The sequence below is a fragment of the Rhizophagus irregularis genome, chromosome 21 (genome assembly GCF_026210795.1).
Source record: "Rhizophagus irregularis chromosome 21, complete sequence".
Lineage (NCBI taxonomy): Eukaryota > Fungi > Glomeromycota > Glomeromycetes > Glomerales > Glomeraceae > Rhizophagus > Rhizophagus irregularis.
In genome coordinates, this window is record NC_089449.1 from 3,478,821 (window position 1) to 3,505,314 (window position 26,494).

The following is a 26,494-nucleotide window of genomic DNA, read 5'->3' on the forward strand; positions in this document are numbered from 1 at the left end:
AAAATATGATTGGCGGATAAAATGAATCACATTATTATTTATCATTCCAAAACATCACAGAGGAAAATCCCCTTTTTCTAATTTTAATAAAAAAAAGGGGAGGACTTTCATAAACTTAACTACGTCTTATTATTTAAATTTTTACATTTATTTTATATTTAAATAAACGCTAGTAAAAAAATGCAATTATCAAAATTAATTATTTTAATAGCACTAAGAGTTTTTAATCATATTATTTTAGCAAATTGTGTAATAAATTTTGGAGGCGATGGATATAAAAGTTTTTTAGCTGGTGATAAATTATATTATTTCAGTGATATAAGTAATTTTTTTCATGTAGACTTAACAGGCGTATCATTAGATACTAATACCGTTATTGATCGATCCAAGTGGATTGACCTTACCGATATGAGACCTCAACCAATCACATCTATTTCTCGTTACCCATTATTGAGTGGTAAAGATAATGATAAAATAATTTTCTTTAGTAATGTCGGTAATTTCTACATTAACATATTTGATACTAAATTAAATAAATGGGAAGTGATGAATCAAGATCCCAAATTCTTTTTAACCCGTATACAAATTCCTGATTTTTGGAGTGTTTCTAATGAATGGATTACAGATAGAAAAACTGGCAAATCTTATACATTTCAATCAATTTTAGACGGAGTATCAATATTTGATTCAATTAATTTGGAATTAACACAAAGCGCTTCAAGTCCGAAAAATCTTTTTGGTAATTCCTTTAGTTCGTACATCGACTTTGCACAGGTTATATTGCCAAATGGTTTAGTTCTGTTTATTGGTGGAAAAATTGGTAATAAAGCACAATCGATGGGTAACATTATCGCCTATAACACCGTAACGGATTCATGGCAAATACTGGTATGAAACCTTTTATGATAAAAATGCACCAACTGACAACTAATTAAATTTTTTTTTGAAATCTAGAATACGGTAGGTGAAACGCCAGGAGGACGTATCAAACATACGGCTGTTCTAAGTAAGCCTTAAACAAACTTGTTATATACATATATTATTTTTAACGTTACTAAATTTTAATTTTAATTTTTTAGCTACGGATGGACGTGTTATTGTATTTGGTGGAGTATCAAATTTATTACCAGCTTCACCAGATTTATCAATCTTGGACACCTCAAAAACACCATATGAGTGGTCAACACCAGTAGTAGAAAATCCTATTGAATCTTTAGTTCTTGGTGAGCATACATCGATCATAGTTAAAAACTTTATGATTTCTGCATTCGGTAAATGTAACTTTGTAATCTATTTTTTAAAAAAATTTTTACACAAGATCAGTAATTAATCGTTATTTTTTTTTTAATTTCGAAGGTAAAAATGCATCAGAATCATCAGACTCAATAACTGAAATATTTACATCATCTGAAAATAAAAATATCTATAAATTGGATATATCAGATCCACTAAAGTATAAATGGTCATTATTTGCTAAAAATGATGACGAGACTCCTACACCAACAAATTCTACTCCCATTCAGACGAATGCATCTGACTCATCATTTGCATTAAAGTTACGTTTGATTATTATAATCATAGTTATAGTATTGGTCATTATATCCATAACAATATTTGGTTTTTACAAAATAAAGCAATATAGAAGAAAAAATACTAATAAATCAAATATATCAAACAATGATGAATTAGAAACAAGTTTAAATTGAAAGAAATAATCCCTTGGTATTTATAATAGGATTATAGATTTTTTTGGTTTTACAGTAAGTTTATTAGCATATCTAAATTATTTTTTAAAAATAAAATAAAATATTTTTGCATTCAATCCTTTTGAAGATTGGTTGTCCAATGAGAATTGCATTAGTTATATACGTATATCGAATATACAGTAAGTGATATCGTATGGACAAAACTAATTTTTAATTAGTAAACAAAATTTTTAGTCGATATAGTTGATATTATATGTTTTCCCATAAATTTCCCACCCGTGTGATACTAGTTAATATAATACATAAAGAATAGATGAAATATGTTATGTGTAATCAGAAATACGGAGCTCGTCTAAAATTATCCAGGCTGAATTATCAGGCGGCGGAGGTTGAGAATTAACAGAAAATATCCATAATTGGCGAGAAAAAGATCATGAGCATTGTCGAGTTTCTTTAGTTTGAACATGATTTCGCCATTCTTGAATTTTTGGTTACGAAGAAAAATTAATTGTTCACCAATATCACTTTACTATCCATATTATTTGTCCATGATTAATTTCTAGTGAGTATTCTTAAAAAAGACCCTGGGTTTATTGTCTAATGAGCAATCACGCACGTGACAGTACTTTAAAAAATTTGTACACGGTCGAAAATTAACTTCATACTATCACCGTGATATCATAATCTTATTATATAATAAAGGGGATTCTTTACGGTTCAACTCTTTTTGTTCTATTCTTTTTTACATCTATTAATACATTTTTTTTAATGAACGTTAAATAAAATAAAAAATGCAATTATCAAAATTAATTTTTCCCGCAGCGTTAATAATTTTTAATCATGTTATTCTCACAAATTGTGGTTTATTCGGGGGAAGTGATCTTTATTCGTTTTTTAGTGGAGATAAATTATATTTTTTTAGATCTATAAAATATAATTTTTTTTATGTGGATTTAGCTGGTGTATCATTAGACACTGATACTGTTATTGATAAATCTAAATGGATTGATCTCACTGAGGTTAAACCTCAACCTGACACTTCAGCTAGAGAACCACTTTTGGATAAAGCTAATGAGAACTTAATTTTGCTTGATTATACCGATGATGGCGTAGATGCTTACACATTTCACATTACATTAAACATATGGGAAACAAGACCATTTAAAGTTAAAAATAAAGTATCTATTGGCATAGGAGTTTGGGTTTCAGATGAAAAAACTGGCATATCATACTTATTCGATGAAATTGATAAGGACATGACAATATTGGATTCAATTAATTTGACATTGACGAAAAGTATTTCAACCGCGGATAATCTTTTCGTAGAAGGGTTTGTTATGGATAATTTTGTACAAGTTTTGTCGAATGGCCAAATTCTGTTTATTGGTGGAGGATCTGGAAGTATTAAAGATTCAATGAACAATATATTAATGTATGATACCTTAACTGATACATGGCAAATGATGGTATTTATTTAATCTACTGGTGAAACGATAAATAAAATTACATAAATTGATGATTAATCAAATTTTTTTTTGTACATTAATACAATAGAATGCAACAGGTGAAACACCTGAAGGACGTTTAGGGCATACAGCTGTCTCAAGTAAGCATTAAACCAAGCTTAAAATATACTGTATAATTTTATTATCAATTTATTTATTTATTTTTTTAGTTTCAGATGGACGTATTATCGTATTTGGCGGAATATCAAATTCATTACCAGCTTCGCCACAATTATCAATTTTGGATACCTCAAAAACACCATACGAGTGGTCAACACCAACGGTAGAAAATCCTTTTGGACCTTTCACTTTTAGTGGACACATAGCAGTCATGGTTAAAGATTATATGATTATTGCATTTGGTAAATATTAACTCAGTTGATCTTTCATTTTTTTTGGAAAAAAACTACATAATAATATTTTTTTAATTTTTTGAAGGTATAAATACAACAGAAACAATACCTTCATTAATTGATAATAAAAATATTTATAAATTAGACACGAGAGATCCATTAAAATATAAATGGTCTTTTCTTTCCGGTTTTGATGATAGAACTGATTTTTCTAATAGCTCTCTTAATATTTATAAACCAACGAATTCTACTCCCATTCAAGCTAGTGTTGATTCAGCTTTTAGATTAGGAACACGTAATATTGTTATTATCGTATTTGCGGTGATCGTCTTTATATGCATATCAATATTCGTTTTTTATAAAGCAAAGCAACATAGAAGTAAGAATACTATTCAACGAAATATATCTAGTAGTGAAAATATATCTAGTAATGATGAGTTGAAAGCATGATTTAAAGAAAAATATTACGTTAATAGTATCAATGCTAAAAGAGAAAATTAGATTATAATTTATAAAACATTTTCTTCCCTCTTAATATTGAAAAACAACGATACTATCACTTTTCTTATTATATTAAAATCATTATTATATTAAATGCATTAAAAAAAAATTAAGTTCTGTATATATTTTATTTTTATTTTATTTTAAAACTAGTAAATATCACTATGCCCAGCATAGTAAAACAATAAAATGTGTGCCGATTCAAAAGTTTTTTTAATTGGCCGTATGCATGCAGCTGATAACAGCACTGTCAACCACGTTTCGGAATTATTATTTACTTTATTAAGTAATAATTAGTAATATGTTGACAAATTAAAAACATAACACAAAAAGAATTCTGTAAATATGTATCACGCTTTTTTTTAAAATTTCCATGAAACGAAAATAAATAAAAAAAAGGAAAAAAGTCAAAGAAATAAAAAAATTGTAACATTTAAATTATTGCATAATCCATTTCCTAATGATTTGAAATTTTTATTTGGTTTATTATTATTGAATGATTAATGATTAATGCAAAGTCCGAATTTTTTTTTTTCATTCTTTTCCAAGAATAGTTTCTATCGTACAAAACAAATGTTTCACGAAATTAATTTTTATCACATTTATCACATTTATCACAGTGATATTTAGTGACAATTTTTAATTTTTCTCTTTCTTTTAATCGGTTTAACCCTTTTCATCCCGTTCCTTTTTTTTTGACATTTTTATATTAAATATCATACGTAAAAAAACATGCGGTGCTTATTATTATCAAAATTAATAATTTCTATAACTTTAATAATCTTTAATCAGATTATTTCATCTAATTGTGCATTATTTATTGATACTAAAGCAATTTTTATAGGAGACAAATTGTATTGTCTAGATCTTACGCAATTTTTTTATGTAGATTTAGCAGGCATATCATTAGATACTGATGAACTTGTTAAACAATCTAAGTGGATAGACCTCACAAATATTAAACCTAAACCAGATAACCTTGGATTCCGTAATCCAATTCCGAGTGGTAATAAAATAATGTTTTTAGATGAATTCGCCGGTAATTTCTATGTCAATGCATTTGATACTACGTTAAAAAAATGGGAAATAAATCAATATGTCAATAATGTACAACAACCGAAATTGTTTATTCCATTTACAAATTGGATTTCTGATGAGAAAACTGGAAAATCCTATTTAACTCAAACACTTTTGAATGAGAAAGTGTTAATATTCGACACAATTAATATGGTACTGAATATTAGTGCCTCAGTTCCGAAAATCTTTTCAGAAAAATACCCTTCCGGAGGTTTTCTTAATTCCTATGATAAATATGTCCAAGTTTTAATTCCCAATGGTCAAATTTTATTTATTGGTGGAATAATCAATAATATAAATCTGCCAATGGATAGTTTATTAGTTTATGATACCATAAATGATATATGGCAAATTTTGGTATTTAAATTTTTTTAATCTATTGATGATTAAATTATCATAATAACTAATCTTTTTTTCTTGTAAATACAAATAGAACACAACCGGTAAAGCGCCTGAAGCACGCACCGATCATACAGCTGTTTCAAGTAAGCATTATATATATATATGAAAATCTTTACAAATTTTTGTTTATAATTATTAAAATTTTTATATTCATTATTTATTTGTTATAGCTTCGGATGGACGTGTTATTGTGTTCGGTGGAGTATCAAAGCAATCTACACCAGCTTTGCCACATTTGTCAATCTTGAATATCTCAAAAACGCCATATGAGTGGTTAACACCAATAGTAGAAAATCCTATTGGAGCTTTTAGCGGACATACATCAGTCATGGTTAACAATTATATGATTTCTGCATTTGGTAAATACAATTTGCTTATGTTTAATATAATAAAATAATAAAATTTATTAATCCTAATAATTATTTGAATTTTTAAAGGTAAAAATGAATCAAATAAAGATCCTTTAATAAACAGCCTCAGCGAAGATTTTTATAAATTAAATGTGTCAGATCCATTGAAATATAAATGGTCCTTATTAGCTAAGTATAATTACCGTGACAATTCACCTAAAACAACACAAACGGCATTTGTTGGTAACAATAGTTTTGCTCCTTCTGAAACGGAAGTATCAGCTGTTGCAAACTCATCTTTTAATGAAGATGTATCAAGGACACGTTTGGCTGTTATAATTATATTTGTAATAATAATCCTTATATGCATTTTAATTCTTTTTTATTATTATAAAAAAAAGCAAAATAACAAGGAATCAAGCAGCAATAATGAAACAAAAAATATCTAGTATAATCTTATTTACGATATATTTTTTTTACAATTTATTGTGGTAGTAAATACACGGTTGTACGACCAATTGATTTTTATAGTTATGGCGATAGACATTTTGGCGACAGCATACTTCACCTAGTCCATTTCACTAAATTTCCAATTTATCAAAATCAAGCTTTATGTTTATTTAATAAATACATGGAGTATGAATTAGATTCAGTTCATATTTCGAATCACGTATGTTCAAGCTACCAATAAAAATTCGTGTTATCTCTACCATGACCATTTTTATTCAAAATAAAATATTGACATAAATCCTTCATAAAGTTTTTATAAAACCGAGTGTAAAAAAAAGTGAAGAGTAATGATGAAATAAAGCATGATTAATATACAGTATAACGACATAATTAAAATTTTATTTGTATTATTTATTTCATGGGGAGTTGGAAATAATAGGGTTTCCCTTCCCGGGTAATCCCCAGGAGTCGGGTCACCATTAAATTTAACATGTGATTAAATTTTAAACTAAAATTAGAAATTTTCTGGCTATCTATACGAGACCGGGAAATAAGTATAAACTCAGCTAATTATTTGCAATTTTCAAAAATTAGTATGAATCAAAATTTACTGTGGAAATCACATTAATCAACGCACATATTGGAATTTTCGTCGCAGAGACGCAGAGTATTCTCGTGATCTCTAGAATAAAGACAACACAAAGTTAGCCATGAGGGATAATTAGTGTGACAGGGATTAGTATTATTTATTGACTTTATTTACATTAAGATTATTATTTATTCTATAGAGTACATTTATAATGTCGCGTATATTAATTGTGAAATACTATTATTTTTTTTGTTTACTGGCTGAGGTTTACCCACATTATTGTATACAGCACGTAATATTATACACAGTATTATTATCAAAAGTCATCTTTCGTAGGAAATTTTTTTTTAATTATATATAATTAATAAGTTTATTATTCTCACTACCAAATAGTATTTTATGATAAATATAACTTTCGTTAGTTTCCGTTATCAATTACTAACTAATCTTTTTTTAGATCTGACATTAAACAATTATGTAATGGTTTTACAATACGAGAATATAGCTCCAATGGAGTGATAAAAATCGGATGGCATCAGAAATTGCTTGTGGATTGAAGATTTTATTCATGTGAGTAAGTACAAGTAATATTTCTAATGTAAATATATAATATAAATCTATGTTATAAAATATATTATTAGTCATAAACTACATCGTTATCAATCATTATAAAAGATATTGGTGTAACTATGAACAATAATGAATAACATGATTATTGCTGTTACAATTGTTACAATATGATAAGAAAAATTATAATGCAAAATATTGGTGTAACTATGAGTAATAATGAAAAATATAGAAAGATCAAATTATAAAATCAATATGTGTCATATTTATTAATTTTTTGTAAGATTTTTTTTCTTTTTTTGGTACCTTCTTGTAATATTAACAACATCAATAAAGATGAATTCAGTATTATTGAGGCAATTTTTTTTTTTTATTTAAAGGCCTGCAATTTGCCAAATATTTTTTTGTAATTTTTATTTTTTGCAACTTATTTTTTTAAAAACTTTATTTTTTTTTTGCAATTTATTTTTTTAAAAATCAATATTTTTTGCAATCTTATTTTTTGTAATTATTTTAAAAATCGATATTTTTTTGCAATTGATTTTTTTTTTTTGCAAATATTTTTTGCAAATATTTTTTTTGCAATTTATTTTTTTTTGCAATTTATTTTTTTAAAAATCAATATTTCTTATAATTTTTGGAAAATTAATATCTATACCTTGGATGCCATTACTCATTATTGCTTCTTCTTCATCATTTTTTGGTCTTGAGAACCTGGACTGAAAAGGTGTGTATTTTTTATTTTGCAAGCTTAGGGAGCTTAGGACTTTAGGAATCAGTGGAACTGAAGGACCATGACAGTAGGGACCACATACTAGGTAGCATGGTATCGTCTTTCTGTAACAGTGGTATCCTGAAGGACCATGACAGTAGGGACCACTTAGGTAGCATGGTATCATTTTGTGACAGTAAGAACCACTTGGGTATATTGGTATAATTTCTTTATATCTGAGGTGTCCTAAGTTTGACTTAAGTTTGTTGTTGGTAAAGGTCTGTTGGTTCTGATATGAAGAAGAACTGGCTATGTACCTTCCTTTATCCTAAATAAAATGTTCGCACTACTAACTAATATCTTATATTAATAGGCAAAATTAGAACACTAATGCCGATCAGCATTACATAGTGCCGGCCCTGAAGAAATGCGTAGAGCTACAGTAATAGCTGATCTATATATATAAACAATAGAATTCGTCGATGTCACGGGATTATTCCGATCACGCGATTTAGAACCGGTCGGAAATCGAAATCGGCAAGTTTATGTAACACTGCAGACATTGTGCATTATAAATATATTTTATTATTCATTTCCCTCATTAAATTCAATTATAATGGTTGAAAATTTTTTGCCAAAATTATCTCAAAATTTGCTTGATGTTTTAAATGATGAAGAATTTTATGATATTACTATTGAAGTTGGTAAAGACCCTTACGTAAAAATATTTCGTGCACATGTAGTTATTTTATATTATCGTTCCCCTTATTTGAAAAGAATTTTATCAACTAATAAAAAGGAAAATGATAAAACTTTGGCGCACATTAAATTACCAAATATTTCACCAGAAATTTTTCAAATAATTTTAAGGTACTAAATAAATTGATATCATACATTATTATTTTTTTTGCTTTTTTTTCAGAAAGTAGAAATATATTCATAATTTTTTTTTTATTATAGATATATTTATGGAGGTAATGTTTCTTTAGAGGAGTGTGATGCTTTAGATATCATTAAAATTTTGGGTGCTGCAAGTGAATTAAGTCTTCATGAATTAGTCACTTATTTACAATCCCTTTTGGTTGAAAATAAAACAAAATGGATTGAAGAAATTTTAATTTTGTATATCAAACAAGTTTTGAAAACAATTCTTTCTTGGAACTTCAAAAATATTGTACTGATTTAATATCAAAAGAGCCAGATAAGATATTTAAATCACCAAATTTTTCTTCAATTCCGGAAAAAATTTTGATATCTCTTATTCAAAATGATTATCTTCAAATGAGCGAAGTTCAAATTTGGGATCAAGTAATTAAATGGGGAATCGCTCAAAATTCAGATCTTTCCTCTGATTTTACAAACTATTCAAAAGACGATTTCAAAACTTTAAAAAATACTTTACAACATTGTATTCCATTTATTAAATTTCATAATTTAACTTCTAAAGAATTTATGGATAAAGTATTACCTTGCAGAAAACTTTTACCAAAAGAATTATATGAAGATTTATTAAAAGCTTTTTTGAGTCTTTCAGATCCCGATAGCAAGCCAATAAGTAAAACAAGACATCATAAAACTAATGATAATTTATTCTTAAAAAATAACGATTTTGTAATGGAGGATGTTAGTGGACAAGCTGAACAATCTGTAATTACTGAACGAGATGAACTAATGAATGATAATGATATAATTATGGATGATGATAGAATTATGAATGATACTATAATTGATTGGAACGAAATAAAAAAGTTTAGTGAAAAAGATAAGAAAGTGATTGATGATGACGATATTTACGGTAAGGTTTAGATAGTTTGAATCTCAAAATCCTATTTCTAAAATTTCTGAATTTAATTTTTACAGAGGCAATTGACAATTTAATAATATACAGTATTTCAGCAAATTATTGTAATTGGTATTGTAATTTATTAAATTATTACGTAATATAGTACAAAAAATGAAGGAAATAAAATAAATCAAACTATTTTGTAATGTGATTAAAAATATGAGTATACAAAGTAGTATAACGGGAAAAAATAATTCCAAATATACAGTATGTACAAAAGGGTGTATTTTCGCTACAATAAATTAATGAATGTAAAGTGTAATTTTGCCCACTAAAAATATTCTTAAAAAATTAAATCGTTTGCAGCATAACGATTTTATTGCTACGCTACAAATTTAGATTTAATCGACATATGAAATCTTAAAAAAAAGTGTCATCAAAAAAATTAAATCGTTTGCAGCATAACGACTTTATCGCTATGCTACAAATTTAGATTTAATCGCATATGTAAATTGTAAATTATGAAGTAAAAAAAATAATAAAGATTTTCTAAGCTAAAAAATATTATGCTATTGCATAGGCGTATTGTATTTCAATAATTTATGTTAAATGAAAAAAATTGAAATAACGAAAGGGTAAAAGTCGATAATCAAAAAAAATATATATTCTATTTTAGTAATTAAAAATGTGAAGTATAAAGCATAACAGAAGTTTGATTTCATTGGTTGATCGATAAGGGTTCTGATTTGTTAAATCAAATTTCATAAGAAATAAACTCCCAATCTTGGAGTTTCACAAAAAGCTTCAAAAGAAATGATCATTCAACCTTGCTCACGTGAATATAAAAGGATATTTTGTAAGAAAAAGACCCAAGTTTCATTAATATTTTGGTCTTTAAAGGGTATAAAACCAATATACTGACTTTGTGTAACATGTTTGTAATTCTAGAGTTCTTCCTATTAAAACTTGGTGGAATAAAGAGATCATAATGTATATAATGGTAGAATAACAGCAGAAATATATTCTAGTGAAATTTCGCATCAAACAGATAGGTCTTCATGTGTGCTATTCTATACGCTATATAAATAATTAGGTTTATTTAAGAAACTCTGTTATGCTGAAGTAAAACGGGAAAAAAATAATTCAAATATATGTACCAAAATGTGTATTTATGTAAAAGTGTAACAAACGTAATTTTGTCCACTAAAAATATTCTAAATCGTTTGCAGCATAACGACTTTGTCGCTACGCTACAAATTTAGATTTAGTCGTTAGCGATTAGGTTTATTCCATTACTAATTATCACATTATTGTCAAGTGTTAAACTTTTTTGACAAACAAGAGTTTTGTAGATAAGATTGAAGTTTTTTTTAGTTATTTATAATTTTTTATGTCACACCAAGAATTTCCTCATAGAATTTACCACGTTACATACCGACGCATGAAAAAATTTTTTTATTACAGAATTCCGGTGATGTGCACCTTTGGAAGCTTGCAGAATTCTATGGAATTATTTCTATGGCTGATCTGATCCGAATAAGTTATTGCAGTTCTCTCAGCCATTCCTTTTTTGAATGATCGCCTAAATTACCTAAATTACGTAAACTTTGCTGTAAATACCGTTTTAACTAGAATATTCTTTTTTTTCTTCTTTTTTTCTCTCTTTTTTTTAAAAAACAAAAGAAATTCTTAAAGTTCCAATAGATGCAAATGAAATTACTATATGATTACAATCATTCTGTCCATATAAATCTGTTGAAACATGTTTATTATCGTACATTGAAAGTATAACGGATAATAGTGCAAATTTCTTACAAGTATTTAGAAATTCATATCTTAAGGATTATTATTATATCATGTTAATACTACAACGCAATAAATTATTAGAAACATATGGTTTTCTTATATGTTCAAAATTCTTTTTAAAGATACAGTATTAGCAGTTATACTTTGTACTACTCTCTTCTTTAATTGGGTACTTCATTTCCTAATTGAATTCTCTTGGGTAACTTTTCCATCGAATTTTAATTCAAGTTTTCCGGGATCACGGGCGTGCTTATTAATGGTGTGGCGCTTCGCGCCACATCAGATCATTATTAAGCGCCCGTACAAATAATAAGTAGAAACTTGTGATTAGAAAAACTATTTAACACAACTGTACTATAATTAACATACATTCCTTATTTAGAAAAACCATTTAACACAACTGTACTATATTTAACATTCCTTATTCTATGTTTAACTGTTAAAACAAATTTAATTTTTTTTTTTCGCGGCAGTTAATGCAGAAAATGTACTTGACAACATTATGTTATACAGTTCCTTATTGGCGAATTTGGTGGGTTGGAAATTAAAATTCATTATAATAAGGAATTCTGATACAGTATTGCATATAACCAATTAAAGATTAATATAATATCAACATAACTTAAGTATATTTGTTATTAACGAAGCAAATTAACTCAAATTTTGCTACGGAATAATTAATTTAGCAAAATACATGCACGATAAAAGAAAAAATAAATGTGTTGTATTTTATAGCAACTTGCTTACAAATTTAAATACTATGGTAATTGGTAAATTATCATAAAAAATCTATACCTTATTCGCTATATTAAAATCCGTTATTGTAACGGTGAACTTTGCCCATGATGGTTTATTGTTTACATTTAACTTATTTGAGCACTAAAATTTACCGTCACTTTTTCTTCTAGTGATAACTTGTACTCGAAGTTAAAGATATTTTGTAATAAAACTAATTTCTAATTATTCATTCCTTAACTTTAGAGCGTGTTCGGTGGGGTCGAAACTACCTGTATCTCGATTTTTATGAGAGTAAGTATATTATTTTTCATGGAGAAAATCGTATTTTTCATATCAGTTTTGATTTTCGAAATTTTCGAAATTTTCTGATAAATTTACCACGGAACGGTCAGAACGTACTTACTTACTGCGACTTAAGTAAGTAGCAAAAAATTTACAATATGTCGATCATTTGGCTGGGTTGCCATGTCTACTTTAAAGGCTAGAAGAACCGAAAATGTAACCGTTTTAAGTCCATAGATTTTTTAATTTTAACTATAATAAGTAATTATTAACTTCATTTATTCTATACAAAAAAAAATTTACAATTATATTTTGAATCGGTGAACTAATAAAGATTAATTAAATGTCCTAAAAGCATATGTCAAGTTATGTCAATATGTCGATGTCGATGATGTTTATCACGTAGTCACGTGCTGGCGCGAGTTAGTTATCTGAGGGGACTTACGTAACTTAACCTGTCACACATTACACACATTAATTACTCAGGCTTTATAAATAAGTTCGTTATCGTAATATTAAAAAAAATAATAATTTTTTTTCCTATTTGATTTTCTTTTTGATAAAAAAAAAAAAATGTCGCCCGATTTAAAAACAAGATTAGATAAAGGATTAAAAGATGATGCTGAAATTCGTGACCTTTGGTTAGAGGGAATTTATAACCGAGATCATCGACAAACATTTAAAAAGACCAATGAATTTTATGATTTTATTATTATTGGAGCTGGAACTGCAGGATGTGTATTAGCGAGGGAATTGATTTATAATATCCCCCATATTAATATTTTGGTATTAGAAGCTGGTCCACCAAGTACACAAATTAATGATATAATGCGTTCACCATGTGCTTTTCATTCGGTATGTATTAATATTTTGATATTATAAAGTTAACTGTAAATCTTTACATTGACGATTAATTTATAAATAAATAGGCTTTTCGAGCGGTTGAAACAGATTGGGGATATTCTTCTGAAGATCAAAAAATGCCTGGTATTATTGATCCTAATAAAGAAGTATTAAATAAAGGGTCTCATTATCCACGTGGCAAGGTTATTGGAGGATGCAGCACTGTGAATGCAATGATTTATATGTAACTTTTTTTCTCTTTTTTTTTGGCTGATTGAATATATAACACGAAATTTTCGATTTTATTTATATTTCATATCCTAAATTCCTTAGAAGAGGTCAAAAAGCTGATTACGATCTTTGGGCTGCTCAAGGTTCAGAATACAAAATTTGGGATTATGATCACTGTCTTGAAGGTTAGTATCTTATTATTCTGTACACTATATTTTTTTCATTTGTTTATTAAAAATTTAATATTTCTTTGTTTTTAAACCACTTATTTAAATAATAGCTTTTAAAGCGGTTGAAAACAATGCGCGTAAAAGTACTGATGAAGAATTTAAAAAGTATCATGGGTTCAATGGTTTGCTTCACGTACAAGATGGTCAAATTGATTTCGATGATATTATAAAAGATGTTATTAAAGTTGCAAAAAATCTTGGAATTCCCTATAATAATGATTTCAATGGCGTTAGACAATATGGAATAGGAAAACATCAGGTAAATGAGTGACAAGATAATTTTAAATTTTTAATTTATTAATCAATTTAATATGTAGCATACGATGAAAGATGGAAAGCGCTTTTCGTTGGCTGACGGTTATTTAACAGATGCATTAAGAAAAGTTGAGACTTATCCCCCTTCAAAACCATTCGAAATAGGGTCTCCTCACGGATTAAGCGATGATGCTGCAAAGTTCGTGGCAGTTAACGTTAAATCTTCTACTCACGTGTTGAATATTATTTGGGATGAGAAAAAGAAAGATGAAAATGTTGCAATTGGCGTAAAGTATTTTTATGACGGTAGAGTTCATGAATCTTTTATTGCTCCAAAGGGTGAAGTGATTATTTGCGGTGGTGCTTTTAATAGCGCTCAGGTAATAATTAAAAAAAAATATTGATTTTTTTCGATAAAACAATGAACTGATGATAGTATTTGATAAATTTAAAAAGATTTTAATGCTTTCTGGAATCGGACCAAAAAACAATTTGGAAGAAAATAATATCAAAGTTCGTAAAGAATTACCAGTAGGACGCAATTTACTTGATCATCCTACATGTGGAATCACTGGCGAAGTTTCCGTTCTAAATGGTACAAGTAATTCTCAATTGAATTATTCGAGTTGTGGATTGGAACTTGCAATGTTTTATAAAGGTGATAATAAAGGAAAAGTTCTTAACCAAAAACATTTCCTTGATGAACGTCCTGATATTCAATTACATGGTAAGTTAATATCTCATATACTATATTAGTTTTTAAAATATTATTAAAATTATAAAATTGCTTATGATTTTATAGTGAGTACAAGTATACTCGATCCCGCTAATGCTACATCAGGAAAAAAAAATGATATTCTCACCCTTTTATCGACTCTTAATCTTCCATCAAGTGTTGGTCATTTGGAATTACGTAGTTCTAATCCATTTATGCATCCAAAAATATTTCTTAATTTTTATGAAAAACCTGATGATTTATATTTAATGATGAGCAGTCTTAAATTATCATGTGAAATTTTCAAACAACCTCCATTAAGCACTGTTTGGGGCGTTGAATCTTATGAATATAAAGAGATGAGTGATGAAGATTGGGAACAATATATTCGTGAAAAAGTAAGTTCTGATAAATCAGATTAATTTATAATTAATTTCATATGACGTATATTTACATATTAAAGAATACACTTGTTAACTTTTCTATATTTCAATATATTTTAATCTAGACATTCTCATCATCCCACGCATGCAGTACTGTAAAAATGGCACCAGAATCTCAAGGAGGATGTGTTGATCATCGCCTTCAGGTTTATGGAACAAAAAATCTTCGAGTTGCTGACGCTTCAATTTTTCCAACTATTCCGGCTGGTAACCTTAATGCTCCTGTCGCTATGGTTGCATGGAGAGCAAGTAGATTAATTGAGGAAGATTATAAAAATAAAGCTTAACGATAAAGAAATATTTTTTTTTTTTTAGATTAGTGAATGTTGTAGAATAAATATTAAATATTCATCATTTGTTGCTTTATGTCGACTTCTAAGTCGGTTTACCAATTAACATTTGAAATACGAATAAGCAAGATTAAATAAATAAATATGTAAATAATCTTTTTAAAATAAGTTACATAAAGATTTATAATATATATATGTTAATAAGTGTATAATATTTTAAGATTATGTGCAAGTTGAAAGTATGAAACCACACCCTATGCTTTATGTAAAGCTTGTAGCCAGATCATATGAATTGGTGCGATCCGGATGATTCCGGTCAATCTGTCAGCTGGTCATCGATCATCCGGATCCATCCGGATTAAAAATGAACGGATTCGTGGATGAACACCAGAATTTAAACATCTGCCAGCAAGGCTAGCAATGCAGTATAATTTCTATATAAATATGACATATATTTAACAATATGAATATTTCTTGTTTTTCTTTTTTTTTCAAATTTCTCTATTTCAAAGAATAAAAACAAACAAAAATAAAACAAAAATTAAATTCTCAACCTATGACCATCTGTGTTGAATCTTAATTTTTTGTTCACCCATTTCGTTAATATTTTTCATTCCTCTATATTATCCAGTAAATGTTGAATTCACTTTTTGTTTTCTCCTTTATCTTCGTCTTTAAGAATTCTTTCTTGTTAATAGTATAGTATATAGTATTGGCACTATTTCAGAAATTCTTGATTAAACTTGTAATCATCATTATATCATGTATTTTCCTATAAAAATTTCCTAATTCAGTAAAATTCCTAAAAATTGGGAAATTTTTTTAGAAAAAATACATGATTATATCATCATTTCCGTCACGACTTTAATTGTTTTTTCTTCAAAATCATTATTATCAAAGATTTGGCATACTACAGTCAGGCCTCCATAATTGCACACTTCTTGGGACCATATGCATAATTTTCAAAATAATGCATTTAAAGAGGGTGTACATTTATAGAGGTAAAATAATTAGAGATCATATAAGCTTGGGACCGAACCAGAGGGTGCATTTAGAGAGGATATACATAGTGGGTGCAATTATGGAGAGTGCAATTATAGAGGTCTGACTGTATCTTCATTAAGCATTACTCTTTCATTATCTTTTCGAACATTGCTTCCCTCTTGTTTGGAAACAATCATTTATGGATAAATAGTTAATATTGATGATATTGATAATTTATCTGAATCAAATTCTTCTATAATGATATGTTCAATAAAGTAATGATCTTGAATTTTCTTTTTCATATTATTTTAAATTAATTATTATAAAAAGTATTATTATGAAGAATTGGATATATTAAAACAAGATTCAGAAAATATCAATAATAATAATGAATTATATAAAGAATTAGTTGAAGATTTTAAGAATAACTACTAGGGACTATTTGGTGACTATATTTTTAACAAAAAGTTTTTTTTTTAATTCAATAATTTATACTTACTGTATATCTGGAATATTTAAAAATACATTTTCTAATTGTTTATTTTGTTTTCATTTTTTTATACAATTTGATAACTGTCACAAATCGGAATCCTTTACAGATTATTTTTTTAAGTTAATATTTTGATTGACTTTATTAAACAAATTTGCATTCATTTTTAATCTTTTATTTAAATAAAAAATAAATTTATTGAACAATAAACACTTTTTTATTTTTTATTAAACTAAATAAAATATTTATTACAAATGATACCTTTTTTTTTATCATCATAAAATTTGTTTAAAGTTTATGAAATCAAAAAATAAAGTCATTATAGAAATTTATATTTAAATTTAAATTATACAATCCAAACACTCAGAATTATTTTGATATAAAATTTCAGTAAGCAAGCGGCTTGTATAATATGCTTGTGGATGAGTTTGTAAAACAGAAATATTAGCTTGTTCTTGTGTCAAAACTCTATTTGCTTTTATAAGTTCATACATATCATTTTTTAATTGATTATCAATATTAGGAATTAAATTTTTTTGTCCATCTTCACCATTTATTTTATAATATTCATTAATACATCTAAGCCATTCAGATATAGTATTTTCAATAATTACTATATTTGGTCTTTTGGTAGGATCTGAATCCCAGCACTTTTTCATCAAATCTATATAACATTTTGGAGTATATTTTATAATTTCAGGGCGATCTCCTTCACAAATACTTAAAATAAGTTCAACATCATGTGCTTTATTATTAAATGGAGGAATACCTGATGTAAATTCCCACATCATCATTGAAAAACTATAGATATCACTTGCTGGAGTATAAGGGTTGTTCCTTAATATTTCAGGTGCCATATAAGGTATTATTCCATAAACTTTATCAATTTTATCATCAGAATTTTGTATAGGTTTGCATAATCCTAAATCAATAATATATATTTCATTATAATCATCTGATATTAAGATATTACCATCATGAAAATCACAATGAGTAAGTTCTGATTCATGTATTATTTTAAGTCCTGAAATAATTTTTTTCAATAATTGCAATTTAGTTTGCCATTTAAATTTAACTATATTAGATAAACATTTTTTCAAACTTCCATTTTTTGCATAACTCATTATTATCACATAATTTAAATTATTTGGATTTTGGGAAATTCCAAAGAATTGAATAAATTTTGAAAATGATTTTTTCTGACAATTATAATAATGTTTCCACTATATATAGTGAATATTTAAAATTATTAATTTATAAGATAAAATAAAATATACAATTATTATCTAATAAATAAAATACTATACCTCATCTAAAAATTTATCATTTAAACTTGATGAATTATTAAGATTTTTAAGAATAACCTCATATTCAGTCCATCTATTCCATTGTTGTTCATTAAAGTTCCAACTATCAATAGGTCCATCTGACCAAATAGCCCTATAAATTTCACTAAATCCTCCTTTATCATAATAATTAATATTATTCAACTTATTATAAGGTATCCATTCTAAAACTTCATAATTACTTTTAGCATTTAGTTGTGCTTCTTGAATAAATTTATCAATAAATTTATTTTTACTAGTCCATTTTGAAAATTCTTGCTGAAATTGTTTAATATTACATTGTTGGCACCATTTGTAATCAATATATGGTTGATTGCATTCCTTGCATAAGTTGTTAATTTTAAAATTATCAGGAGTTATTTTGTGCCAATAAAAGGCTTTTTCCAAATTCTTCTCTGTTCCTTCACCATTGTTGTAACATAAGGCAAGACTATGCATAGACTCTTCATGACCCTTCTCTGCTGCTTTTTGAAACCAGTGAAAGGCCATTCCCAAGTCCTTTTCTGTCACTTCACCATTGTTATAATATAAGGCAAGACTGTGCATTGACTCTTCATAACCCTTCTCTGATGCTTTTTGAAACCAGAGAAAAGCCATTTCCAAGTCCTTTTCTGTCCCTTTACCATTGTAGTAATGTAAGGCAAGATTGTATATTGATCTTTCATGACCCTTCTCTGCCGCTTTTTGAAACCAGTGAAAGGCCATTTCCAAGTCCTTCTCTGTCCCTTTACCATTGTAGTAATGTGAGGCAAGACTGTTCATTGACTCTACAAGACCCTTCTCTGCCACTTTCTGATACCAGTAAAAGACATTTCCAAGTCATTCTCTATTCCTTCACCATTGTAGTATCGTAAGGCAAAACTGACTATTGACCATTCATGACCCTTCTCTGCCGCTTTCTGATACCAGTGAAAGGCCATTCCCAAGTCTTTCTCTGTCTCTTCACCATTGTGGTATCATAAGGCAAGATCGTACATTGACTCTTTATGACCCTTCTCTGCCGCTTTCTGATACAAGTAAAAAGCCATTTTCAAGTCCTTTTCTGTCCCTTCACCATTGTGGTAACATAAGGCAAGATCGTACATTGACCCTTCATGACCCTTCTCTGCTGCTTTCTTAAACCAGTAAAAGGCCATTCTCAAGTTCTTCTCTATCTTTTCACCATTGTTGTAACAATAGGTAAGACTATGCATTGACTCTACATGACCCTTCTCTGCCGCTTTCTAAAACCATTTTCAAGTCCTTTTCTCTATTCCTTCACCATTATAGTAATGTATGGCAAGATGATGCATTAACTCTTCATAACCCTTCTCTGCCGCTTTCTGAAACCAGTGAAAGGCCATTCCCAGGTCCTTCTCTGTCCCTTCACCATTGTAATATCATAAGGCAAGACTGTGCATTGACCTTTCATGATCCTTCTTTGCCGCTTTCTGAAACCAGTGAAAGGCCATTCCCATGTCCTTCTCTGTCCCTTTACCATTGTAGTATCGTAAGGCAAGTTTGTGCATTGACCTTTCATGACCCTTCTCTGCTGATTTTTCTAACCAATTAATGTTATCACTTAAATCTTTAATATTAGTAGAAGTTGACATTATTAACAAATAGTTTTATTTGTTGACAATTAAAAAACTAAATGGTACATTTCAAATAGGAAGGGTCCTTTTTTAATATTGTATATGCTATGTTTCACTGCACTGTTGTACATTCACCACTGTTACCCACGTCTGCCACCCGTGGATAAACACATCTTTTACATTACAACTTTATTTCTTGTTATTTCGCTTGGTTTAGATTTTATTTTTCTCTTAACTTCTCGCTTTCTTTCTCATATATTCATAATATTTATTCTTACAAATACTACCACTTATTCATAATATTCTCAAAATATTATTCTTTATATAATATTTATTCTTTCAAATATTACCACTTTATTTCTTATAAACTGCGAGAGTTCTCCTAACTTCTTATTATATTTCATACAATGAAACGAGAATAACTTCCTTTACTTTACTTTTCTGGACTTAATATCATAATATTAATTAATTCTCAAGCGTATAATGAGCATATTCAAGATAACTTTTAATAATTAATATTTATTTTATTAAATTCGAGTCAAAAACTGACTGCGGAATTCCTAATGAATCCCACCTATATTTATACATTTTTAAGAAAATTGTTTCTACTATTTCTAACTTTTCTACTAGTAAAAATTTAAGAATAATAAGAAAATAAAGATGTATTATCATATGACTATCTCGTGACTAAACTAAACTAAACTATAAATATTATTTTATCGGTTAATTATTTATCCTTCGGCTAATTATTTATTCATCAGTTAATTATTTATCCTTGTTCCATTCGGTCTTTTATTCATCCACTCACGTGATTATCCTGATTTCTCGGGTTACAGCTATCCCCCCAAGAAAAATTTGAGTCCCATCAAATTCTAATTATAACTTTGAAACTTGACCTGTCAATATATTCCTTCAATAATTCTCCATTTATTGGCGTTTTCTGTATTCTTCCCTCCATAGTTTTAATTTTATAAGATCCTTTAGAAATTATTTCATGTATATAATACGGTCCTTTCCATTTTTCTTCTAGTTTTCCAGACCATTGTTTTTCTTTCGCTGCATCATAATATAGTACTTTATTCCCTATTTGAAAATTCTTTTTCGTCTTATATTTCTTATCATGATATTTCTTCTGTTTTTCTTGAGATTTCTCTATATTTTCTTTAGCTTGGCTTCTAATGTTCGGTAGATCTTCCATTAAACTATTAACCCTTTGTGTTATTGTAACATTTTCATCTTCTAAATTTAATAATGTCTTTATTTCCCTCCCATATATTAGATATCCTGGTTTTAACTTGGTCGAATCATTTTTCTTTGTTCTATATGCAAATAAAACTCCTGGTACTTTTAAATCCCAATCTTTAATGTTATTCAATTTTGCTAATGATTCACATAGTGTCTTGTTGAACCTTTCTATTAATCCATTCGTCTTCGGGTGATAAGGTGTCGAAAAATTGTGTTCTATCTGGAATTCCTTCATTAATAGTTCTACTAATTTATTATTGAAATGACTTCCCCTATCACTTAATATCTTCTTTGGACATCCATGTCTACATATTATATCTTCATAAATAAATCTTGCAATTTCTTTAGCATCTGCTATTTCTAAAGCTTTAACTTCTGGCCATTTCGTAAAATAATTCATAGCCGTAACTATGTATCTATTATTTCTTTCTGTTATTGGTAATGGTCCCACAACATCTATCCCAATTTGATAAAATGGTTCTTTAACTTTAATTACATTTAATTCATGTTTTCCAATCAGTTTTCCTCTTCTTTGACAACTATCACATGATTTAACATATATTTCTATATCTTGTCTCATTCCTTTCCAATAATATTTCTCTTTAACTCTTTCATGTGTTGCATCTATTCCAAAATGTCCGGATAATTCATGGTCGTGTGCAATATACATTAATCCTTCGAACTCATATTTTCTTATTACTCTCAATTCTCTATTATCCTTTATTCTATATAACAAACCATCTTTTATTCTATAATGTTGTTCATTATCTATATTTTTAATTATCTCATTATATTTATCTTCTTCCATTAATTAGTATATCTTCTATTTCTTCTTCAAGAGGTAAAATAAACCTAATATTTTTATCTTCAAATAACACGCAGTGATAATTCGTATTCCTGTGTATAATGTAAATATATATTCCTATTCCAATATTTTCAGTAGTCATTTTATTTTTCCAATAGCTTTTCGACTCGTTTATATACTTTTTTCCAACTTTTGTCATCGTTTTTAATTTTAATTCTCTTATATTTCCCTTTATTCTCATAAATATTCTGATGCTCTTTAAACATTTTCACCATATCCATATATTCCTCTTCGTTCAACGTTTCATATGATGTTTTATGTCCTTCGTTACTTTTCTTAGTTTCTCTTCCAATATAATTATTCCAACATTCTTTATTCTCTAAGAAAATTATTACCGCATTATCCATAATGTCTTTATATTTAAATATCTCTTTCTCCATTTTATGATTCCCATATGGAGTAATATATCCTCTGTCAAAACTTTTGGTCTTTTGGTAAAAGTATTCACAATATGGTGACTTGTCTAATATTATAATATCTTCATCTGTAAATTCAACTATTCTCCTGTTAATTTCTTCCACAACTTGATATCTAAATAACCATTCATATTCTTTTGAAGGTTCTTTGAATCTGCTATCATCATTTCTTCTTCTTTTAAACTTATTAAATATTATTTTTAAATCATCCTTTTCTTCTAGTCGTTTGATCATATTTTCTACTATAGTAGACTTTCCTGTACCGTCTGGTCCATCTACGATAACAACTTGTGGTTTATTCTTTCTTCCTAGTTTTCTTAATAATTCTTTTTCTGTTTTCTCCTCTAAATTCAGAAGTATTGCTTCTTTGTTGGTAAAATATTTAACATCGTCCCATTTTCCTTTAAATCTTTTAGCCTCATACCATTTATTTTCAAATTTAACATATTTCAACTTTTTCTCTTTATTATGCTCCATTTTCATTATTTCTTGATCTGAGCTTTCAACGTCCCTTTTTATAACCTTTCCCTCAAATTTTAATCTTGATAATGCATCTGCATTCTTATTTTCTTTACCACTTCCATGTATTACTTCAAAATCATATTGTTGTAACTCCATTACCCATCTTACTCTTCTTCCTGTAGGTACTTTAGCATTCATTAATCCTTTTAATGCAGCATGATCCGTTATAACTGCAAATTTTCTTCCTGCTAAGAACTTATGAAAATACTTGATTCCCCAGAATATCGCTAAACATTCTAATTCTGTTATTGCATAATTTTTTTCTGCTCCCACTAAACTTCTACTAGCATAAGCGATAACAAATTCTTTATTTTCTTCATTTTTCTGAGACAATACTGCTCCTAACCCCTCTCCTGATGCGTCTGTAATCAATATAAACTCCTTTTCAAAATTAGGGTGATCTAATACTGGTTTTTCCATCAATCTCATTTTCAATTCTTCAAATGCTTCTTGTTGTCTTTCTGTCCATTCAAATGGTACATCCTTCTTAAAAGGCTTTGCTATTTTTGCAAAATTCTTTATAAATCTTCTATAATATGAACACAACCCTAAAAATGATCTCACTTGTGTAACAGTTTCTGGTATTTTTATTTCTTTGATTTTCTCTATTTTCTTCACATCTGGTCCTTTGAAAACCTTTTTCATTTGGCAAATCTTCATAATACCATTTATGTTCACAATTTGAATCATTGCATGGTATATTATTTTTCAATGATTTCAACGCAATACTAGTTGTCCAGTTATTTTCTTTATTAGATAATCCTAAATAAATACATAAATAAATTATCCACAAATTTAAAGTAAAATTTCAATTTTTTTTCTTACCAAATACTAATGGTGTACCAAATCCAGCATCATTTTCGGCTACAACTGCAAGTACTGGTGTGCGATCACTATTTAAGTCATACTTGCTATCAACTCCAATACAGTATTTTCCATACCTTTGAGCATTTTTTAACCATAATTGATTTGATAATGTTAATTGATAAAAATGTTCTGAACTCGTTTCTGATGATGATAAATTGGGTTGTTGATAATAAAGAACATTTCCCTTTGGTTTAAGTATTTCGTTAACTAAATAGTGCAAGATTGTCCATGGTCCTGCATTTTCTTTAGTTCGTCTATCATCACGCACCAAAAACCTATACAATTTTTTATCCTCACATAATTCCTTTTGATTACGTAATGCTTCTCGCAAATCTTCTTCGTTAGCACCATTGTAAGGAGCCAACATTTTTGCTTTAATATTTTTTGTTGTTTTATGGTCTGCTCTACGGTTTATTATAATATTATCACGTACTTGCCTAGTTAAACTCAACCGGTTAATTTGTGGTGTATGTGTTGTACGAACATTGGATGGTAAATGGCTATTTAAAACTTTTATTTTAAGAGGACATGGACGATCAATTTTAGATAAATATACTTCTGAAATGATGCGTACTTTGCACAAATGCATATCATTATAGTTTTTTAGATTATTTGGTAATGCTTCATTTTGACAACCTTCTATGCATTTACCAATTCCACCACATTCATATTGACAAGAATTACCATCTCCAGCACAATACATTACCCAAGACCGGCATAGTTTATCTTTTTTTACTCCTGCTTCAATTTGTTTAACTAGTTCCTCTCCCTTTTCTGTTAATTTGACTATATCATCAATCTGGTTAGTTGATTTTGTTTGACCAGTCTTTGTTCACCATTCAATAAAATCAACAGCTCCTTCAACACGTTCAATTGTGATAATTCCTTCTTTAACTGATTCAGGAGTTTTCTTTCGACTTTGACTTTTTAAACGAATATTTTTAAGCAAAGGATGATTTTTTAGATAATATTCTGCAGTCCGACCAAATTGAACATTAACAGAATTTTCAGCAGTATTATATTCAATAAAATTTCAAAGTTGCTATTATTCATTATATTGTATAAAATTGTGTAAAAAGAAAAAGTCAAGAGTCGCGTCATATAATAAAATGTAACACGTATTATTTATGTAACGCAGTTATCACTAATACTGTGCTACTTATCACATAATTTTTTATCACATTTCAGGTCAAGAAAAAAATATTTTTGTCATACATAATCATGCATATTTTGATCGGGTCAAGAAAGTAACACGAGGAGGGTCAAGAAGGTAATTTTTGCATCTGAGGGACTTAGTTTTTTTCGAGTATGCAAAATCTTATTCGTCACCCTTATCTGTCACTGTTTATTTTCACATGTTAGTGCATATTATTGGGCAAAAGTCACGTGACTGTGAATTTTTTATGGTGATGCTGGGGTAGTTGAATTGTTGCATCATTTTCTATTTAATGAATTCTCATAAATCTAATTTATGCTTTAGATATGACTCAGACTTCCCGGAAGTCATTTCTAATGGGATAGGATTTTTAGAGTGATTCAAAAGAGACTCACCGTTTATCAGTAATACATATGTTTATAGACAGAATGGAAGATACAAAAAAAACTAATAGAAGCACGTGACAATTTGTCAAGCAGTGATGTAACATAAAACAAAAAAAAATATAAGTATTAAATTTCGGCTTGTATTTTTTTAGTAATGCAACTGCATCTCTTTATTGATTAATATGTCGTACATGTACAAACAATACAATAGAAACACCTAAATCTACTTACGTGGAATTACAAGCTATATACCAATAATGATTCATATGAGTCATATTAAAAAATTTATACTGCGAAATACACGTGGATGCTGATCATATCAGATGTTGTGTAACATTTAACAGATTTATAAACCGACTTATAGTTTGATAATCCCGAGTCAATTGAGTCATAAATATATGGCAAATTTGTACAGTTGGTTGAATAATCTTCATGAACCATGGATGTTACAAATAATAGGAGACTTTATAGAACCGTTCAGGTATTTATAGCTTATAGTTTTTTATTTATATGGTGCCAGAAAGACGTCTATACTCAACGATTGGAATTTGTTTCAAATTTTTATACTGTCACGTGAGTAACGAATAGCCAATAAAAACTTGTAATTTTATAAGAAAAGTAAAACAATCAGTCACGAGCATGGACAAAGGTAATTGGTAAAAAAAGGAACATCAGCTTTGGAAAATCAAAATTTTGAGATTAATAGTTTGATAGGGAGAGCAGAGGAGAATTTCAGTAACGAACTATGAAAATTTGACCAATAAAATTGCATACACATGATTTTGTTTCAAAAATAGGCTGATTAAATTTTAACT

At 28.0% G+C, this 26,494-nt stretch overlaps 10 protein-coding genes across 10 annotated transcripts; 6 read left to right on the forward strand and 4 right to left on the reverse strand.

Moving 5' to 3' along the window:
- Positions 1-180: 180 nt before the first annotated feature.
- Positions 181-1,706, forward strand: OCT59_014151 (uncharacterized protein; the record flags this gene model as incomplete). Its single annotated transcript, XM_025325756.1, has 4 exons — positions 181-888; positions 955-1,006; positions 1,080-1,271; positions 1,357-1,706. 4 exons carry the CDS (start codon positions 181-183, stop codon positions 1,704-1,706), a joined length of 1,302 nt encoding a protein of 433 aa, XP_025179684.1.
- A 791-nt stretch (positions 1,707-2,497) lies between these two features.
- Positions 2,498-4,014, forward strand: OCT59_014152 (uncharacterized protein; the record flags this gene model as incomplete). Its single annotated transcript, XM_066141985.1, has 4 exons — positions 2,498-3,172; positions 3,261-3,312; positions 3,382-3,573; positions 3,650-4,014. The coding sequence occupies 4 exons, from the start codon at positions 2,498-2,500 to the stop codon at positions 4,012-4,014; spliced, it is 1,284 nt and encodes a 427-aa protein (XP_066002057.1).
- Positions 4,015-4,797: 783 nt separating this feature from the next.
- On the forward strand, positions 4,798-6,343 carry OCT59_014153 (uncharacterized protein; the record flags this gene model as incomplete). The annotated part of the gene is made up of 3 exons (XM_066141986.1): positions 4,798-5,499; positions 5,576-5,627; positions 5,982-6,343. 3 exons carry the CDS (start codon positions 4,798-4,800, stop codon positions 6,341-6,343), a joined length of 1,116 nt encoding a protein of 371 aa, XP_066002058.1.
- A 2,485-nt stretch (positions 6,344-8,828) lies between these two features.
- OCT59_014154 (uncharacterized protein) lies at positions 8,829-9,398 on the forward strand (the record flags this gene model as incomplete). Its single annotated transcript, XM_025331952.2, has 2 exons — positions 8,829-9,082; positions 9,173-9,398. The coding sequence occupies 2 exons, from the start codon at positions 8,829-8,831 to the stop codon at positions 9,396-9,398; spliced, it is 480 nt and encodes a 159-aa protein (XP_025179682.2).
- A 428-nt stretch (positions 9,399-9,826) lies between these two features.
- OCT59_014155 (uncharacterized protein) lies at positions 9,827-10,090 on the forward strand (the record flags this gene model as incomplete). Its single annotated transcript, XM_066141987.1, has 2 exons — positions 9,827-10,012; positions 10,073-10,090. 2 exons carry the CDS (start codon positions 9,827-9,829, stop codon positions 10,088-10,090), a joined length of 204 nt encoding a protein of 67 aa, XP_066002059.1.
- A 3,304-nt stretch (positions 10,091-13,394) lies between these two features.
- OCT59_014156 (uncharacterized protein) lies at positions 13,395-15,989 on the forward strand (the record flags this gene model as incomplete). The annotated part of the gene is made up of 8 exons (XM_025316834.2): positions 13,395-13,676; positions 13,751-13,908; positions 13,998-14,080; positions 14,176-14,384; positions 14,443-14,760; positions 14,837-15,107; positions 15,183-15,493; positions 15,604-15,989. 8 exons carry the CDS (start codon positions 13,395-13,397, stop codon positions 15,823-15,825), a joined length of 1,854 nt encoding a protein of 617 aa, XP_025179681.1. The 3' UTR covers positions 15,826-15,989.
- A 1,654-nt stretch (positions 15,990-17,643) lies between these two features.
- Positions 17,644-19,568, reverse strand: OCT59_014157 (uncharacterized protein; the record flags this gene model as incomplete). The annotated part of the gene is made up of 2 exons (XM_066141988.1): positions 17,644-17,966; positions 19,511-19,568. The coding sequence occupies 2 exons, from the start codon at positions 19,566-19,568 to the stop codon at positions 17,644-17,646; spliced, it is 381 nt and encodes a 126-aa protein (XP_066002060.1).
- Positions 19,569-19,604: 36 nt separating this feature from the next.
- Positions 19,605-19,841, reverse strand: OCT59_014158 (uncharacterized protein; the record flags this gene model as incomplete). Its single annotated transcript, XM_025309254.2, has 1 exon — positions 19,605-19,841. The coding sequence occupies one exon, from the start codon at positions 19,839-19,841 to the stop codon at positions 19,605-19,607; it is 237 nt and encodes a 78-aa protein (XP_025179679.2).
- A 186-nt stretch (positions 19,842-20,027) lies between these two features.
- Positions 20,028-20,240, reverse strand: OCT59_014159 (uncharacterized protein; the record flags this gene model as incomplete). Its single annotated transcript, XM_066141989.1, has 1 exon — positions 20,028-20,240. One exon carries the CDS (start codon positions 20,238-20,240, stop codon positions 20,028-20,030), a length of 213 nt encoding a protein of 70 aa, XP_066002061.1.
- Positions 20,241-23,788: 3,548 nt separating this feature from the next.
- Positions 23,789-24,840, reverse strand: OCT59_014160 (uncharacterized protein; the record flags this gene model as incomplete). Its single annotated transcript, XM_025310705.2, has 3 exons — positions 23,789-23,799; positions 23,907-24,032; positions 24,096-24,840. The coding sequence occupies 3 exons, from the start codon at positions 24,838-24,840 to the stop codon at positions 23,789-23,791; spliced, it is 882 nt and encodes a 293-aa protein (XP_025179678.2).
- Positions 24,841-26,494: the final 1,654 nt, after the last annotated feature.